Source organism: Hemicordylus capensis, chromosome 11 (genome assembly GCF_027244095.1).
Source record: "Hemicordylus capensis ecotype Gifberg chromosome 11, rHemCap1.1.pri, whole genome shotgun sequence".
Lineage (NCBI taxonomy): Eukaryota > Metazoa > Chordata > Lepidosauria > Squamata > Cordylidae > Hemicordylus > Hemicordylus capensis.
Genome location: NC_069667.1, coordinates 6,690,925 through 6,708,865, shown reverse-complemented (window position 1 = coordinate 6,708,865; position 17,941 = coordinate 6,690,925). Strand labels below are relative to the sequence as shown.

The window sequence follows — 17,941 nt, the reverse complement described above, 5'->3', positions numbered from 1 at the left end:
GATTTTTAAGTTTCACGGTTTTTAATAGAATGAAATGAAAGTACAAAAAACTTTACAGGTATTGTTTATTACATGAAACCAGAACACCATTAACATTTGCTCGTAATTTCTGAAGTGAAACCTGCAGTGCCGGTGACTCTGCAGTGTACGCACATCACGAATTGGACTGCCAGATGCGCACCGGTTTCAAAGGAAAGGTGTTGGGCCAATACTCTCACCAGGTGTCGTAGGAAGCGACACGGGAATAACGCCCAACCTGTTAACGACTGAAGTGGGGCTGAAATACACCATCCAATGTTTAATGTAACTTTCACAGAGTGTCTGGGCAAGCATTAAGACAGCTGAACTAGACAGAAAGGTCGCAGGAGGGCGGGCTGTGTACAGCGGGCTCTTAGCTACTGGGCGCCCCCCAATTTCACCCGCTGGGAAAAGCGGACAGGCTGCTTGTGTGAAAGCAAACAGGCTGCGCCCTTGGTTCAATTTTTTAACCCTTTCTTCAAAGGCCAATTAGGAGCTCTTGAGTGCAAAGCACCTAGAAGATAGCTAGACAGGAAACTGCTGAGCAGAACTTTTCAAGGCTGATGCCGAAGGAGCATGGCTGCAACAAGTGCAGGACTGTACCATATCACACCCTCCCACCCCACCCCAAATGGTGACCACACCAGACACCATCTTGTTTTGGCCTTTCTTCATCCAGTACAGATAACACATTAATGGAATCCCTTGCAAAAAGAGAGTAACCTGTCAAGATGTGCTGGCTTCAAACCTCATAATGCACTGCACACTTTTTTTAGACAATCCTTCTGGCAAGGATTTTCCTACGACAGATTGTGATGGCTGAAGAAGCCACGTCCTTTGTGAAGCATGCATGGAACCAAACTGGGCTTGCAAATAAATTTAAAAAAATGTGTGCACCATTTTTAGATTTTATGTTACCAATTGAAGTGATTAAATTAAACTCAGTCCATCAAAAAGCTGAACTCGAGGGGTTTTTTAAAATAAAAATAATAATTTTAAATCAGAAGCACATTTAAAATTGGCAGAACTATGCTTTGCTTTTGGAAGGCTCATCCTTGTTTCTTCTCTTTACATCCCAGTTATAAACTCTAGCCATATCTGGAGAAGCGGTTAAGGAAATAATTGTTCGGTGTGGTTAAAAACAGCAGCTTGTGTTCTTCCATTATTCTATCTGCTTTACACAAAAATTAACACAGGTTCTTGAGTCACAGATGCAAGACACTGCTATTCTAATAATCAACTTCTATACTGTGCATTCAAAATACAGAGACCTTAAAAATGGACAAGAAAAACTTCTTTCCATTCTATGGGTACTGCATTAACAACACCTACAAATATTTATATACAGCTTTTCAACAAGTTTCCAAAGCGGTTTACATAGAGAAATAATAAAGAAGATGGATCCCTGTCCCCAAAGGGCTCACAATCTAAAAAGAAACATGACAGACACTAGCAACAGTCACTGGAGGTACTGTGCTGGGGGGGGGGGGGAATAGGGCTAGTTACTCTCCTCCTGCTAAATAATCACGTTAAAAAAGTGCCTCTTTGCCCAGTTAACTGGGGTTTTAGAGGACATGCTGAAGAACCATGTTCGTCATTAAGAGGACATGCTGAAGAACCATGTTCGTCATTAGGAGGACATGCTGAAGAACCATGTTCGTCATTAGGAGGACATGCTGAAGAACGATGCCCGTCATTAGGAGGACATGCTGAAGAACGATGCCCGTCATTAGGAGGACATGCTGAAGAACGATGCCCGTCATTAGGAGGACATGCTGAAGAACCATGCCCGTCATTAGGAGGACATGCTGAAGAACCATGCCCGTCATTAGGAGGACATGCTGAAGAACCTTGCCCGTCATTAGGAGGACATGCTGAAGAACCTTGCCCGTCATTAGGAGGACATGCTGAAGAACCTTGCCCGTCATTAGGAGGACATGCTGAAGAACCTTGCCCGTCATTAGGAGGACATGCTGAAGAACCTTGCCCGTCATTAGGAGGACATGCTGAAGAACCATGTTCGTCATTAGGAGGACATGCTGAAGAACCATGTTCGTCATTAGGAGGACATGCTGAAGAACCATGTTCGTCATTAGGAGGACATGCTGAAGAACCATGTTCGTCATTAGGAGGACATGCTGAAGAACCATGTTCGTCATTAGGAGGACATGCTGAAGAACCATGTTCGTCATTAGGAGGACATGCTGAAGAACCATGTTCGTCATTAGGAGGACATGCTGAAGAACCATGTTCGTCATTAGGAGGACATGCTGAAGAACCATGTTCGTCATTAGGAGGACATGCTGAAGAACCTTGCCCGTCATTAGGAGGACATGCTGAAGAACCTTGCCCGTCATTAGGAGGACATGCTGAAGAACCTTGCCCGTCATTAGGAGGACATGCTGAAGAACCTTGCCCGTCATTAGGAGGACATGCTGAAGAACCTTGCCCGTCATTAGGAGGACATGCTGAAGAACCTTGCCCGTCATTAGGAGGACATGCTGAAGAACCTTGCCCGTCATTAGGACGACATGCTGAAGAACCTTGCCCGTCATTAGGACGACATGCTGAAGAACCTTGCCCGTCATTAGGACGACATGCTGAAGAACCATGCCCGTCATTAGGACGACATGCTGAAGAACCATGCCCGTCATTAGGAGGACATGCTGAAGAACCATGCCCGTCATTAGGAGGACATGCTGAAGAACCATGTTCGTCATTAAGAGGACATGCTGAAGAACCATGTTCGTCACTAGCCCCCTCTTTACTGGTCTTTAAATCCTTACTGAAGACCTTTCTTTTTCACCAGGCATTTGCCCTGTAGTTTACTTTATTTCCTTTCCATTATCTATTTTAGTTTGCAATTTTTAATTGGACAATTCCTATTTATCCAGATTTCTGACCAGCTATGGATGCATGTTAAAACTTCTCATTGCTCAGGCGACATCCAGCTACCCAAGAGAGGATGAGAATTATCGAACTCTAATTTCTTTCCTAGGGAAAAAGTGCTTATTGTTTTAACCAGCAACACAAGAAGGCACCAGTTGGTTCAGCCTAAGGAAGAACAAACCCAGAACATAGGTGCAAACAGATGTATTGAATATTCTGGAAGGATTTTGAAGAAACTGCTGAATTTTTAAAAAGCACAGGACCACGTTTTGCTCAAGGCCTCCCCTTGAAATACAGCTTGAAAGGTGTTGTTGACCTGTCAAGGGTTTTCAAAAGTCAATGAACAAGCAGAGAGAGATACCGGACATAACTTGAAGCAAAGCTACGGCAGTCTTTAAGACTAAGCTGAAGCCCTAAGAAAAGGATACTGACTTCTGTAGTAGTGAATTGATCCCTAAGAAAATCCAGGTCTTCCTCTAGCGACTCAAGATTTCTTGTGGCTGTGGAGAGATTCTTTTCTAGCAATGCCTGGGCCTCATCAATATCATATTCCAGCATTACATTGGCCTAAGAAGGGACAATAGTGAAGTTGAAGCATCTTCCCTGCTTTCTTGAAATTAACAGTTCCAAAAACAAAAGACGATCATTATGGATAACACCAGCAGCCTCTCATCCTAACAAGCTGCCCAACTCTACCTGATGAATGGCCAACCTGAAGGCAGCGGAGCTCTCAGGCAGGGTGGAATAGGGAGGAGCAACCTGAGTTGCCTCCATTGGCGTGCACGCATGCACACACACAGCCTTGTCAGGATGAGACACTACTGGATAATACAAAGTTAAGATGCATCTTCCAAGTTCCTGGAAGTCTGGATTTGCCTTTTCCTTAGACGACCCAACAGCAAGAACACATTTTGTGCACCCACACACACTTAACACAGAAACCCTCATTTCAAAGACTGCAGGGCACAGCTTAAGCACTCACAACATTAAATGTTGACTTGGGACTTCTCAGCTGTGTGTGCTGTACAGTCCACATAGAAAGTCAAAGTAGTGGCTGCCCGCAAGAGAACTCTGCACATGGACTCGAGAATATTTGTTTACTTACCCCCAACCAGAGACACACTTTATCTGTAGGAGGGACTGAAGCTTTACAGTAGAGGTTATCTGCCAATAAGAATCTGGTTTCCATCGGGTTTGTGGATTCCTTGGAAAGGACGGATAAGTCAACATGAGGTGCCAAGGAGTTACGATTAATGACTTTCAACAGCCAAAAAAATGCCCCCCCCCCCAAAAAAAACCTTCATTTCAAATTCTAGGTTTATTGTACCTATTCACGAGTAAACTCCTACAATGCAACCCACTGGGCTTGTCCACTGATGTATTATTAAAAATTTAGATCCTGTTTTGTCTTATTTGAAAAAATAACTCACAGCAGTTACTGGAGGCAATTACAGGAGAATCCCACTATTCATTGGGGTTCCATTCCGGGGGGGGGGGGGCGCACTGTGGACAGCGAATCCGCAAATAACAGGGCATTAGGGCAATGGAAACCAGAGGGTTAGGTTCCCAGGTACAGAAAATCAGCCAAAAATTGGCCAAAAATGGCAGTTTTTGCCATTTCCCCGCCCCATTACCCCCGATCGCCCCCAAATGGCCCCTCAAGGTGGCCTACTGTGCTGCCCCCATGGGGGCCAGAAATTGCATTTTAGGCCTCCATTTTGAGCTCCCGACCCATGGATATGTGAATCTACCCCTTTTTTCTCCACCCACCCCACCCCCACTGTGTCTACTGAGGTTGGGTGCTAATTACCCGACCACGGATAGCAAAAACTTAAGTGCTGGACCTGCAAATAATGAGGTCCTCCTGTACTGGATTTAACTGAATCCAAAACTAGATTTTTTCCAAGTTCTTTGAAATTGGGGGATCGTCTTAAATCCAGAGGGCTGTTCCTTTGGGGTAAATATAGGTATAACCTGTATTTAATCTCTATTTTAAAAGGGGGTCGTCTAGAATTCAGGATCGCCTTCTATTTGGATAAATACAGGTAAAAATGCCAAACACTGAAGCAATCAAAACACAGCAACACAAACAATGAACCCACAAAGTTTATCATCAGTTTCAGCTGAGATTTAGGAACATAGGAAGCTGCCTTCTACCGAATCAGACCCTTGGTCCATCTAGCTCAGTACACAGACTGGCAGCGGCTTCTCCAAGGTAGCAGGCAGGAGTCTCTCTCAGCCCTATCTTGGAGATGTTGCCATGGAGGGAATTGGAACCTTCTGCATGTCCCAGAGCAGCTCCATCCCCTAGAGGGACTATCTTCCAGTGCTCACACTTCTAGTCTCCCATTCCTATGCAACCAGGGCAGACCCTGCTTAGCTAAGGGGACAAGTCATGCTTGCTACCACAAGACCAGCTCTCCTCTCATCTTAAGAGCACATTAAGCCAGCATGGCCCAAAGTTTTTGAGGAAAAGCCAGTCTTGGCCTGACGCCTAAAGGAGCGTAGAGTGGGGGCCTGGCAAGCTTCCGGAGGAAGAGCACTCTGAAAAGTTGGTGCCACTGCTGAGGAATCAAGGAGCAGGGCCAACTGCTGCCAGATTCCATTTGGCAGAGGCTGGAGGGGGTTTCCTGATGTTGAACAGGTTGGAGATACGAGAGAAGGCAGTCCTTAAGGTACCTCTTTATAGGCACCTTGAGCAGAGCTCAGAAACCAAGAGATTAAACAGAGCAGACTGAACAATACCGGAGTAGGATACTTAGCACAGGCCAGGCCACATGACCAAGAACCGGGCTCATGCCCCTTTTATCTTGGAGACCTCACCTGGCACACTTCCCATTTTGGGCCATTTGTGAGCAGAACTGCCAGTTAACTTAGCCAGAAAGGATGGTGTGCCATGGGGCCCGGCACTAGCTAGCTGGGATTTTTGATCTAGGGCAGGGCTGCTTAGCTTCGGCCCTCCTGCAGATGTTGGCCTACAACTCCCATAATCCCTAGCTATTGGGCACTGTGGCTGGGGATTATGGGAGTTGTAGTCCAAAAACAGCTGGGGGGGCCCCACAGCTGAGGAGGCCTGATCTAAAATCAGATCACAGCTGGCTAATCAGAGCCTCCTGTGCAGCACAGAAGAGTTTTGAAAGGTTTTAACTGGGATTGCCACTCACTGGTGAGCAAATAATCAGGAGCTCATTAGGTACATTATCCTGGATATGCTGCAAGGTAGCCCGGATCTCAGTCATGTGAACTGGTCCCATGGCTACTCCCAGTCTACAACCTGGCAGCCCCATTTTGCTGCAGTGGAAGCTTCTGAATGCTTTCAAGGGCAGCCCCATGCAGCGTTTGTTAGAGTAGTCAAGCCTGGAGGTAACTAGAGCAAAGGCAACTGCAGCAAGGTCTAACATTTTCAAGAAAGGATACACCTAGCCTACCAAAGGAAATATGAAGTGCTCATGGATACTGCCACAAGGGATGTGCACGAAATGGATTTTGTGTTTTGTTTCAAGCTTGGAACAAAATGCAGAAGTTCTAAACATTTTGTCAAAACAGCGGTCGAACTGGCTATTTTGACAGAACAAACCTCGCAACGTTCCAAGTGTTTTGGCCACAGGAGACACTGGAGAAACTCGAAACATTCCATTGCTCCCCATGGGTAGCTCCTAGCAACATCAAAGTGGGGTGGGCGATAGAACATGATAGGTGCTAATTACCACCCAACCCACTCAAGAAATGGGCAAGCAGGCGATTTTTAAACAATTTTTAACCTTTCACCAAGACCCCCATAGGATTACAAGCCAATCAGAAGTGAGTGACAGAATCAGCAAGCCAGCCAGCATGGGGAAAACAGGCCCCGCAAACGCCGCTCAAAATGTTGAACGTTTTCCATTCGAAGTGGGGTTGTTTTGTTCCGAGCTCAAAACAGGCCTTTTATTTAAAGGGCATTTTGTTTCGAGCTCAAGACACTTGAAATGGCCTGTTTCGAGTCGAAACTTTGACATCAGAACGTTTTGCACACCCCTAGTACTTGCCACCACCTGAGCTTCCAAAAGCAGCAATAGATGAAAGAGTACTGCAAACCAGGGTCTTCAGGAAAAATGCAACCCCATCCAGATGGCTTACAACCATTCCAAGGAGATTTAAAATAGAAATTTGTTTTCCACATCTGTCAAACGCTATTATTTCAGAGCAATTTTTTAATGCAGTAGTTACACCAGGCATGAAACCAAAAGTTCTCTCATGTCCTATGGCAACAAAGCTATTTGCTTTATGTATCCTCATACAAAATACAGCCAGAAATCAACTACCTTTTTTTTCTGCATGTGCTTTAAGATTTCTAGCGTCTGCTTAATTTCAGGAATCTGGTTTTTTAACCTATAAACAAAACACAGATGTACAATATTATTTCAACGACTGATTACGCAACATGTATATAATCATGTGAATAATGGAAACCACCCAATTAATAATGTACATAAGTTAGATACTGATTATTTTAAGTGTGAGGTTTCTACTGTATCTGTTGCAAATTATTAACATTGTGTCTACTTTGGAGACCGACAAAAAAATAAGATACTACTCTAGTAAATAATTGTATTGATTTATCATATTTATATACCCCCTGATATATACACAATCCAAATTACAAAACAAAAACAACAACAAAGGATTAAAATGCTTTCACAGAACAAAAACAATGAAAAACAACCTTTTAAAACTTTTGCGCAATAGAAGGCATTTGTGAAGAGAACTGAAGTGTTATACGCACATTGAGTCTCTGACATATCAGCTTATACAAAATTAAGAACAATTCACAGAGTGAAACAAAGTAATTTCACAGGATAAAAACAATTGAACAGTTAATTAATTTTAATTAAAAGTCAGCAGAGCCAACTTGAAACCCTTCCAAGGCTTCCTGGAATTCCACTGGATCCAATAACCTTCTCAGGTGGACCAACCTTAATCCCTACATAGGTGGGCTGAGGTAGCAAATCCTACCTTAAGCAGATGGTGGTCCATCCATGGCAATGGGGAAACAAGAGGAGACCCCACCCACGGAACACCGTTCTGATCAGAGTAAAAGACCAAATCGAGCATGTGACCAGCATCATGTGTTGGTCCAGAGACCATCTGGGATAGGCCCCTAGTCATCATGGTCGCTACGAACTCCTGAGCCGTTCCTGACATCCCAGTCCCATAGTGAACACTGAAGTCCCCCACCAACAACAACCTGGACTACTCCAATGCCAACCCTAAGACAGGTCCGTCAGCTCAGTTAGGGACTCTGTTGAACAACGGGGTGATCTGTACGCCAACAGTAGTCCCAATCTAAATTTGGTCCCTAGGCTTAGGTACAGACACTCGATATTTGCCAATTCCCTGACAGGGATTGGGGAATAAACAACAATTTAATGTGTACAGCCACCCCATAAAAAATCGTTCTCTGGGCAGCTCACAAAATAAAACAATTAGATACTACATACAATCAATCAATTTAATCAATCAATCAAAAATACTACATACAATTAAGGGCATCTAAAAGACTAAAAACAAATGCATTTTAAAAGCCTGGGTGACCAGAAAAGTCTTCAATTTGGCATCTAAAAGAGCATAATGAAGGTGCCAGGTGAGTCTAACTGGGGAGGCTCTTCCATAAATGGGTGACATCACCGAAAAGGCCCTTTCCCTAGTCGGCATCTGCCTCACCTCACTTGGTGGAGACACTCGGAGCAGGGCCTCTGTAGAGGGTCTTATGGTTCAGGTAGGGACACATGGGGCAAGAGTGCTGTGAGAATAAAACGAAGAGGGACTAGCATGTATGCTCCCTTGAGCTCCTTGGAGGGCAGGGAGGACAAAATGTAGCCTAAATAAATACGAGTAAAAATCTTCTGTAATGGAGCTTACAATCAACAGGAAGCCCCAGAAGGAGAGTCTGCTTTTACTTGGCAAAAGCGGGAGACTGCTCGGCTCTTCTTTATGACTTGAATATCAATCTTTAATGATACACACACCTCCGCAAACCATGCGAGTGAGAAGAGTTAGTGCTGCCAGCTGTGCAGCCTTGGCTCTTAGAAGAATCTAGACCAGGCATAGGCCACCTTGGCTCTCCAGCTGCTGCTGAACTACAACTCCTACCATGCCTCCAGCCACAATTTATTGCAGCTGGGGATGATGAATGTTGCCGTTTAGCAGCAACTGGAGAGTCAAGGTTGCCTATCCATGACCAAGACCAATCTTGTTGGATCTTTACTCAATCCCAAACAGGAATGAAGTTACCAGAGACTAAGGTAACTTCATTCATTCATGAGTGCCGTCAAGTCGATTTCGACTCCTGGTGCCCACAGAGCCCTGTAGTTTTCTTTGGAAGAATACAGGAGGGGTTTCCCATTGCCTCCTCCTGCGCAGTGTGAGACGATGCCTTTCAGCATCTTCCTATATCGCTGCTGCCTGATATAGTACCAGCGGGGATTCGAACCAGCAACCTTCTGCTTGTTAGTCAAGCATTTCCCCACTGCGCCATTTAGGGTTATTGCAGCTTACAGATGAATCTTTGGAAAAGAGGCTCCTATCAGATCTTAGCCTCAGTAGTTGGCATGATAAATTGGGAAATCAAGTTCTAAAATGCCAGAATAGCCTATTGGGAGGGGTGGGGGGAGGACAAGACACCCACAAGAACCTACCTTCTTTTCTTCTGGGCAAGGTTAAGTTCCATAAATTTATATTTCTGATACTGTTCATCCAGCTTCTTGAGCACTGTGTCTGCGGTCTCATTTCCTGGCTGCTTCATAAAAGAATCGACGTCTTCCTTCAAAGCAAACACATACACACGCCGAGTGTCAGCAACTCCAAACTAGACACGTGTCAATCAGCAGTGGCCACTGGGCATCCCCATCTCTGCTTTTGCCCCGGTCCCTGCAGCCAGAGCCACCACAGCGGCACACTGCACTTCTGCAGCACAGCAACGAGGAAGCGGCTTTCATGCCTCCTTTCCTGGCTTGAAGCAAGAAAGGGATGAGGGGCAGGCTAGACTGCTCATAGTCTAGACACTCCGCCATGCCAAGGGAGAACGGGCACAGGGGTACCACCGACGGCATGCCGCCATGTTCTCCATCTAAAGCACTCCAGTCCAGAGTGCCGTGGCTGCTCCATGGATATGCATGGATATGGCACCAATGGTGGGGCTGTAACATATTGCCACATAATTTAATACCTACAAGATAAAAGACAAGTGCTGAACTGCCTAACAGACTGGTCTCTGGGGCTATCCAAAGAGACCTCATTACTCCTATTCTAAAAGAACGACACTGCCTGACAGTAAGTTTCTGGGCAAAATACACAGTGCTAGCTATAAAGGCCTCAATGGCTTGGGCCCGGGGTATTTAAGAGGGCGCCTCCTTCTTCATGACCACCCCCCACCCACCTATTAAGATCGGGGGAGGTCCAGTTGTGGTTACCACCGGCTTGTTTGGTGGTGATGCAGAACTGGGCCATCTCTAGGGTTGCCCCCGGGCTCTGAAACAGGTTCCCAAATTTATTTATTATTTATTTATTTAACAGATTTTTATACCGCTTAAAACGCACGTCTCTGGGCGGTTTACAACAAATGAAATCAGGACCTCCCCAACTCTGGCTGTTTTTAAGCGACTTTTGAAAATGCACCTATTTTTATCAGGCTTTCAGTATGAGATGTTTTAAAGTTTTATTGATGGCTATTTTAATTTGCTTTTAAGGTTTAAGGTTTAATTTAAGGTTTTAATTGTTGGGCTGCAATTGTAAACTGCCTAGAGACTGTATATAGGGTGGTATATACATACGGTAAATAAATACAAGGCTGGATTTGAGACTACAATCAAGCCGATTGATGCCAGAAAGGATCAATAAAAGTTGTCTTGCTGAGTGAGATCAGGCTTCCCTCACCCACGGCCAGCAGCAGCCAGTCAGACAGATGCCTCCAGGCATTCACAAGCAGGACACAAAGGTCAGGACTTTTTCTCTCAAGCATCCAATACTCAGAAGCACACCGCTTCTGAAGATTTAGCTACCATAACTAACAGACACAGATAGCTTTTTTAAAAAGGATTAGACGGATCACCGACTGAAGCTAGTGGCCTGATCATCAAACTTTGTCCTAGGGAAGACCATGGGTTGGCCGTGTGTTAGTAACAAGTCCTTTTGCCTTTCGATCTACTGCCAAATCAATTCTATTGGGTAATTTGAAGTGCTGCTATGATGGATGAGGGAGAAACTCTCTTTATTCAATGGCTAAAAAATGCCAATCTTAACTAAACAGAGTCTCTTTCATTTAAACTCAGCGGAGTTTGTGTGCGCATGTGATTACTACAGTGGAAGTTTTTAAGAACAACCTAATGCAAGACTGAGCTAAAATTAATACAAGTACATTAAAATCTGCACTTGTGAGTCTTTTAATCAATTAAGCAATCTTAATCAATTAAGCGTTCTTCAACCAGCATAAATGAAAAGGAGAATGTAACAGGTGGTATTAAAAGCAATAAGGAATTTTAAAATCACTAAAACAGTAGTATGAAAACTAGAGAGTAGTATGAGAACAGGCGGTATTAAAAGCAATTAAAAGCAGTTAAAAATGATAAAGCCTATGCCTATTGGCATAAAGACTGAGTCTTAATTTTTTTTTATTTTTCATCTTGAGTTTGCTTTTCTATATAAAAGAATGAATGGGTGGCAGTGTTGTCTCTAATTTTTTTCATCTGTGTGCGGAATGAGTTTTGTTCTGGGAGGCAGCATCAAGGCAGTGTGTGCGCGCCATGTGCATTCAGAGTGGGGCCTTCCTGATTCAAGCTGAGCGGGATCTAAAATTCACTGAGCAGACATCAAAAAACTTCTGTACGCACACACATGCCTTAGAAGGAACACTGATGGGCGGGTGGAGGGGGGTGACTTTTGAGATCAAGCATTGCACATATAGCAGACTGTATTTGTTACTGTGAGCTTCCTACTGGACCCAGCAACTGGCACACGTCATCACAAAAACTAAGCTACAGGAGACGCAATCCTGCATTTCACTCCACACAGGCAATTTCATACACCTTGCTGCTCTCCATCTAAGGTCTGTGTTGTGTTAATTCTCAAGACGTAAACATTTATTATTCTGCCAGCCACACATGATGAACGTTTATTTTTTGGAGAAACGCTACTTTGCTCGTAACTGCAAGCCTTTACTTTGAAACTTCTGGGCATCTTGACTTCAGTCACGTGACCATGCTTGGAAATGTGAAATTCTGTACTGCCAAAGAAGAGAACTGGCTGCAAGATCAAACAGTTTAAACATGTTCTTCAGTAATATGAGGCTTTTTATTAAGCACAAGCCAACATGTTTTGCTAGCAGCCAGGTTAATATGCATATTTGTTCAGGAAATCATTCAGAAGATTATTTCAATAAGGGATTGAAAGTCAACCCACTCTTTCCATACCATCCATGAACATTATCACATCCCTCCATCGCCTCTTTTCCTGGGGCTAACACAGGGAAGGGTTCCAACTTGCTAATTTTGGTTCTGCTTTCCAGGTTTATATTTATTCTTCTACACTGGGTAGGCAGAACTGCATACAGCATTTAGTTAATTCAACAGCCAGTGGCTTTGGACAACCCTCTAAATTCTGCACCTAACCCTCTAAAAGTCAATTCACTTTTAATTTATTCCAACACCATCTTCAGAGCAATGTTTTCTGAAGATGTAGGGATGGTCCACTGTTGCAAATTATCTTTAAGTTACTATCTCACACCCATTATCACTAACCTGAATGCCTAAAGTGCCCCTGTCAGACACATGGATGGCATTCAACAAAACCCACTCTCTTCCCCTGCAGTGTTCCTTCTAAGGCACGCACATGTGCGTGTGCACAACACAAGGTTCTTAATGTCCACTCCATTATTTTTAGGTGCCGCTCAGATTGAATCAGGAAGGTCCCACTCTGAATATATGTGCACACACACTGCCTTGATAGTGCTCCCCAGAACAAAATTCATTCTGAACTCAGATTAAGAAAATTAGAGAGAACACTGCTCCCCTGGTCTGGTCCCTTGGAAACACTTCTTATTCGTCACAGGCCATCGGGTAAGTGGCCATTTTGAAGCCCTAGGTCGTCTTCTTCCGTTCTAGCTCAGAAAAAGATGGCAAGACAGCAGCAGATGTTGTTCTACTTTCTATTTGCTCAAAAAGTTGGAGAGCATGATTTGAATTTTGCTAAGGGGAAACCAATAAATACATGATGGAAACTGGGATGCAGCCTCGCTTTAGTATCTGGGAAAGATAACAGCTCAATATTATGTGTTGACTCACAAAAAGCTCTAGAAAAAATAGGGAGTGAATGTGCATGTCTAGTGTCCTTTTGCCATATCTGTGAAGAATGGGGGATTGCAAAAATGCTCTATAATCCAAGCTACAGTAACATCTACCAGTTTAGCAGACCCTTGTCCAAGACAGAAGGATGGACTAGACTGCTCTACAATCTGATCCATCAAACAGCTGTGTTAGACCAGTCATAATACAGAGGCGGTGGAGAGAATTCAGCAATAGGACAGAACAGCCTTGCAGAAAATGAATCCATACAGGAATATCGGCCAATTCAACATTATTAGCCATGAGAATGAAACAGAGCCTCCACCTTCAGAAGCAGCACCTCTGAATGCCAGTGAGTGGTAACTGGGGGAGGTAGGTGCGACTGTTGCCTTCATGCCTTGCTTGGGGGCTTCCTGTGTGCTTGGGGGCCTTCTGGAAGCACCTGGTTGCACCCTGTAAGCAGGATACTGGACTGGATGAAGAGCAGGCCTCTCCTTAGCTATTCCAGCTACTTGCAACCTCCATGTTAAGGGGCAGTGTAGCTCCAGAAACCAGTTGCCAGGGGGGCGGGGCGGTGTTGACTAGAAAGGCAGGCTATTTCCTTTATGCCCTGCCTCCCAAGACTATCTAAGGGGAAGTTTGGGTCCCAAGCAGCATGGTTTTAACAAGAATTGGGTAAGTCTGGGCAAGGGCAGCTTTGGCAAGGGCAGGCAAACACTCACCCCCGGAAAAGCAGCTGCCCTCCTTGTGTCAGAAATCCTGTGTGCAGGACTCAGCTCACCCACCCAAAAATACACTGTACCCCTTCTGTGCCCCCACCCCTGAATTTTATTTTTCTGGTGCTGCCACTGTGACTTTGGCAGACAGGCCTATGAGCACCAGAAAGCCCCACCGCACACGCACACACTCTCTCAGTGTGTTTGAGTGTGGTGGTGGTGTCGTGTGTCAACACGTTGCTGGGAGTGGGATGTTTGTGAGCTGCCTGAAGGCTGGCCATGTTGAGCAGAAGAGACCAGAAGTCTCTTCTGATGACCTGGGCTGTAACCCTCTCCAGGAGCTTCCCTGTCAGAAAGTAGGCGCCTTCTGAGGGCCCCAACAGTGTCCCCACTAACAGAGATTCCCAGATGTTGTTGACTACAGCTCCCAGAATGCCCAGCTGCAATGGCTTTTGCTTGGGGATTATGGGAGTTGTAGACCACAACACCTGGGAATCCCTGTTAGAGGAGACACTGCCCCCACCAGCCCATTCATTTTTCTTGTGCCACCTCTGAATTTGGCACACAGGCCTCTATTTCTTATTATTACTCAGCACCAAAGAGCAGCCTGTTCGCATACACACCCAATTCAGCAACCAGACTACCTCTTGGCTCCCAGGTTTTGGAGAGTGTGTGTGTTTGGGAGGTTGTTGTTTTGTGTGTGTGTGTGTGTGTGTGTGTGTGTGTGTGTGTGTGTGTTTTGGGGGGGGTCCTCCTTCAGCCTTATGATACTTGCTGGGTGACTCTGGGCCAGTCACTTCTCTCTCAGCCTAACCTACTCCACAGGGTTGTTGTGAGCAGAAACTTAAGTATATAGTACACTGCTCTGGGCTCCTTGGAAAAAGAGCGGGATATAAAATGTAGATAATCAATCATCATCATCACCATCATTCGGCTCCAAAAAGCGACCCACCCCCACCCGCAAGCATCCTGCCTCTTGGCTCCCAGTTGGTGGGGTTTCTTGTACCACCATGAAGTCTGGCGAATAGGCCCCTATTTATTACTATTACTAAACCATCACTATTTAATCATCATCATCATCATCATCATCATCATCATCCCGCTCCCCAAAGCGGCCCGCCTGCCTCCGGGCTCCCAGCTGCTGGGGCCGGGCTGCCTGGGAACTGCCCCGCGGCTGGCAAGGTGGCGCGGTGAGGCCTAGGGGGCTCTCCCCACCACGGCCGGGGCTGCTGCCCGCCTCCTCTGCCAGGAGCGAGCCCGCCGCCGCCCTCGCCTCCCCCCGCGATTAGGGCCCGCGGGAGCCTGAGCCAGAGCCCGCGCCCCTCTCCGCCCACCGGGAATCCCGCGCCGCCGCCGCCCCCCTCGCCGGCTCACCACGAAGACAGCCTCGGGGATGCCCAGGTGCGCCCTCTTGACGCTCGCGGGGCCGTCGCCATCGCCACAGGCCGCCTCGCCGCTGGTGGCCGCCGCCATCTTGGGGAGGGGAGGGGGGAGACTGCCGACACCGTGCAAGGCGGCCGAGCAACCGTCGCCGGAGCCTGACGTCACGGCCACACCCGGCGCCATTGGCCGAGAGGACTTGATTGGCAGCTGGCAGGGCGGGCCGGCGGGGGCAGGAGCCCGGGCCGCCCTCTGGGCGCAGGCGCGGGGGAGGAGGCGGAGCCGGCCTGGAGCACCCTGGGAGGCCCGCTGGTGCTCCTGGCCTCCTTGGGGGCAGCACAACCGGGGATTGTGGGAGTTGTAGTCCGGCAACCTTTGGGGAGCCCAAGTCTGCTATTATATTTAGCTGTCTATTTACCACGTTTTTATACCACCTGATAGGTACACCTCTAGGCGGTGTACAAAATTTAAAATATTTAAAGAGCAACACAGATTAAAATACGTGACACAATAAAAATAATAGCATGAAACAGTGATTAAAACTAATTATTAAAATTAATAATTTTATGGTGATTGGGTTTGCCAATTCTGGTGCCAACACACCTGAACCCCCCCCCCCCAAACACACACACACACACCAAAGCAAAAAGTATTTTATACAATGTCTAAAGGCTTAATCTGGCACTGTCGGTCCCTCTGGGGTTCTTGAAACACATTCTGATTAAATTTGGATTTTCCCCCGCCCCCAGTTGTTTTTTTTACTCGGGTTACTATGCATTACACGACTCCCTGCTCACGAGTTATTCCCAATGGGCTGTCCCCTTCAATGAGGCTAGAACAGGCACACGTCAGGGATGTCCTGGTTTTCTCAGTGTGGTGCTCGAACCCCTGGCTTGTGCTATTAGTGGACAATACAAAGGATTTTATTTTATTTAAATTTCTCTATGTAAAGCAAGCCACTTTAATGGCGGAGTAGGGAAGCAATCTGCCTAGAGAGCAGGAGGCTATTGGTTCGGATCCCCACTGGTGTGTTTCCCAGAATATGGGAAACTCCTATATGGACAGCAGCGATACAGGAAGGTGCTGAAAGGCATCATTTCATACTGCACGGGAGATTGGTTGGTTGATTGATTGTTTATGTGCCGTCAAGTTGGTGTCAACTCTTAGCGACCACATAGATAGATTCTCTCCAGGATGATCTGTCTTCAACTTGGCCTTTAAGGCCTCTCAGTGGTGCATTCATTGCTGTCCTAATCAAGTCACTTAATGGTGGAGTGGGGAAGCAACCTGCCTAGAGAGCAGGAGGCTGTTGGTTCGGATCCCCACTGGTGTGTTTCCCAGAATATGGGAAACTCCTATATGGACAGCAGCGCTATATGGACCTTGCTTCTATATATGGACCTTGCTTCTGGTTGTTGTCTTCTCTTTCCTTCAACTTCCCTAGCATTATATACTTTTCAAGGGAGCTGGGTTTTCGCATAATGTGTCCCAAGTATGATAGTTTGAGCCTGGTCATTTGTGCCTCGAGAGAAAATTCAATATTGATTTGTTCTATGACCCATCGGTTTGTTTTCCTGGCTGTCCATGATCTCCTCAAAAGTCTTGTCCAGCACCAAAATTCAAAAGCATCAATACTTTTTCTATCTTGCTTCTTCAAATCTGGACTTTGAAGAAGCATGGGAGAAGGCAATGGTAAACCCCTCCTACGAAAGAAAACCACATGGCTCTGTGGTCGCCAGGAATCAACACTGACTCAAAGGCACAATCTTTCCTTTCCTATGTAAAGGGGAACTTTGTTGAAAGCAGTATATAAACACGATGATGACGAATATTATACTAGGTGAGATAGAGCACAAGTTGATTTAGCAATAGCAGTAGCACTTATATTTATATACCGCTCTATAGCCAGAGCTCTCGAAGTGGTTTACAATGATTTAGCATATTGCGCCCAACATTCTGGGTACTCATTTTACTGACCTCGGAAGGATGGAAGGCTGAGTCAACCTTGAGCCCCTGGTCAGGATCAAGCTTGTAACCTTCTGGTTACAGGGCGGCAGTTTTACCACTGCGCCACCAGGGGCTCCTTTATATGCAGATGGCATTTTATGTTTTATTGATAAGCCAGAGGTCTCACTTCCTAATCTTATTTGTTTAGTTCAAAAGTTTGGAAATTTATCTGATTACTCCATAAATTGGGGTAAATCGGATTTGTTGCCTTTAGGTTCTACAGGTTTTCCTGAGGAGTGTAGTTTGGAGTTTTAGGTGGTGTCCAGAATCTATTCTACTCCTTTTCCTTTGTAAACCACTTGGAGAATATTACTGAATGAAACTGAGAGGAGACCTGGTCTGTGGAGAGGAGAGCCGGTCTCGTGGTAGCAAGCATGACTTGTCCCCTTAGCTAAGCAGGGCCTGCCCCAGTTGCACATGAATGGGAGACTTGATGTGTGAGCTCTGAAAGCTATTCCCCTCAGGGGATGGAGCCGCTCTGGGCAGAGCAGAAGGTTTTGCAGTTCCCTCCCTGGCTTCTCCAAGATAGTGCCGAGAGAGAAGCCGCTGCCAGTCTGTGAAGCCAGTCTGTGAAACCAGGAGCTAGATAGACCAATAGTCTGACTCAGTATATGGCAG

At 45.9% G+C, this 17,941-nt stretch overlaps 1 protein-coding gene across 1 annotated transcript; it reads right to left on the bottom strand.

Annotated features, from left to right (window-relative positions):
* VBP1 (VHL binding protein 1) lies at positions 1-15,493 on the bottom strand. Its single transcript, XM_053274389.1, has 6 exons — positions 15,311-15,493; positions 9,582-9,706; positions 7,209-7,275; positions 4,013-4,111; positions 3,336-3,474; positions 1-1,116 (listed from the first exon to the last, which is right to left on the bottom strand). Exons 1-6 carry the CDS (start codon positions 15,407-15,409, stop codon positions 1,046-1,048), a joined length of 600 nt encoding a protein of 199 aa, XP_053130364.1. The 5' UTR covers positions 15,410-15,493; the 3' UTR covers positions 1-1,045.
* Between the last annotated feature and the right edge of the window lie 2,448 nt (positions 15,494-17,941).

Excerpts from the sequence above, each read along its gene's own strand:
- VBP1 (XM_053274389.1), bottom strand. The coding sequence starts at position 15,409 with ATGGCGGCGGCCACCAGCGGCGAGGCGGCCTGTGGCGATGGCGACGGC. Across the intron at positions 3,475-4,012 it reads AAGTGTGTCTCTGGTTGGGG|GCCAATGTAATGCTGGAATA; the intron begins GTAAGTAAACAA and ends GTCCCTTCTTAG. Across the intron at positions 1,117-3,335 it reads ATTCACTACTACAGAAGTCA|ATATGGCTAGAGTTTATAAC; the intron begins GTATCCTTTTCT and ends CCGCTTCTCCAG.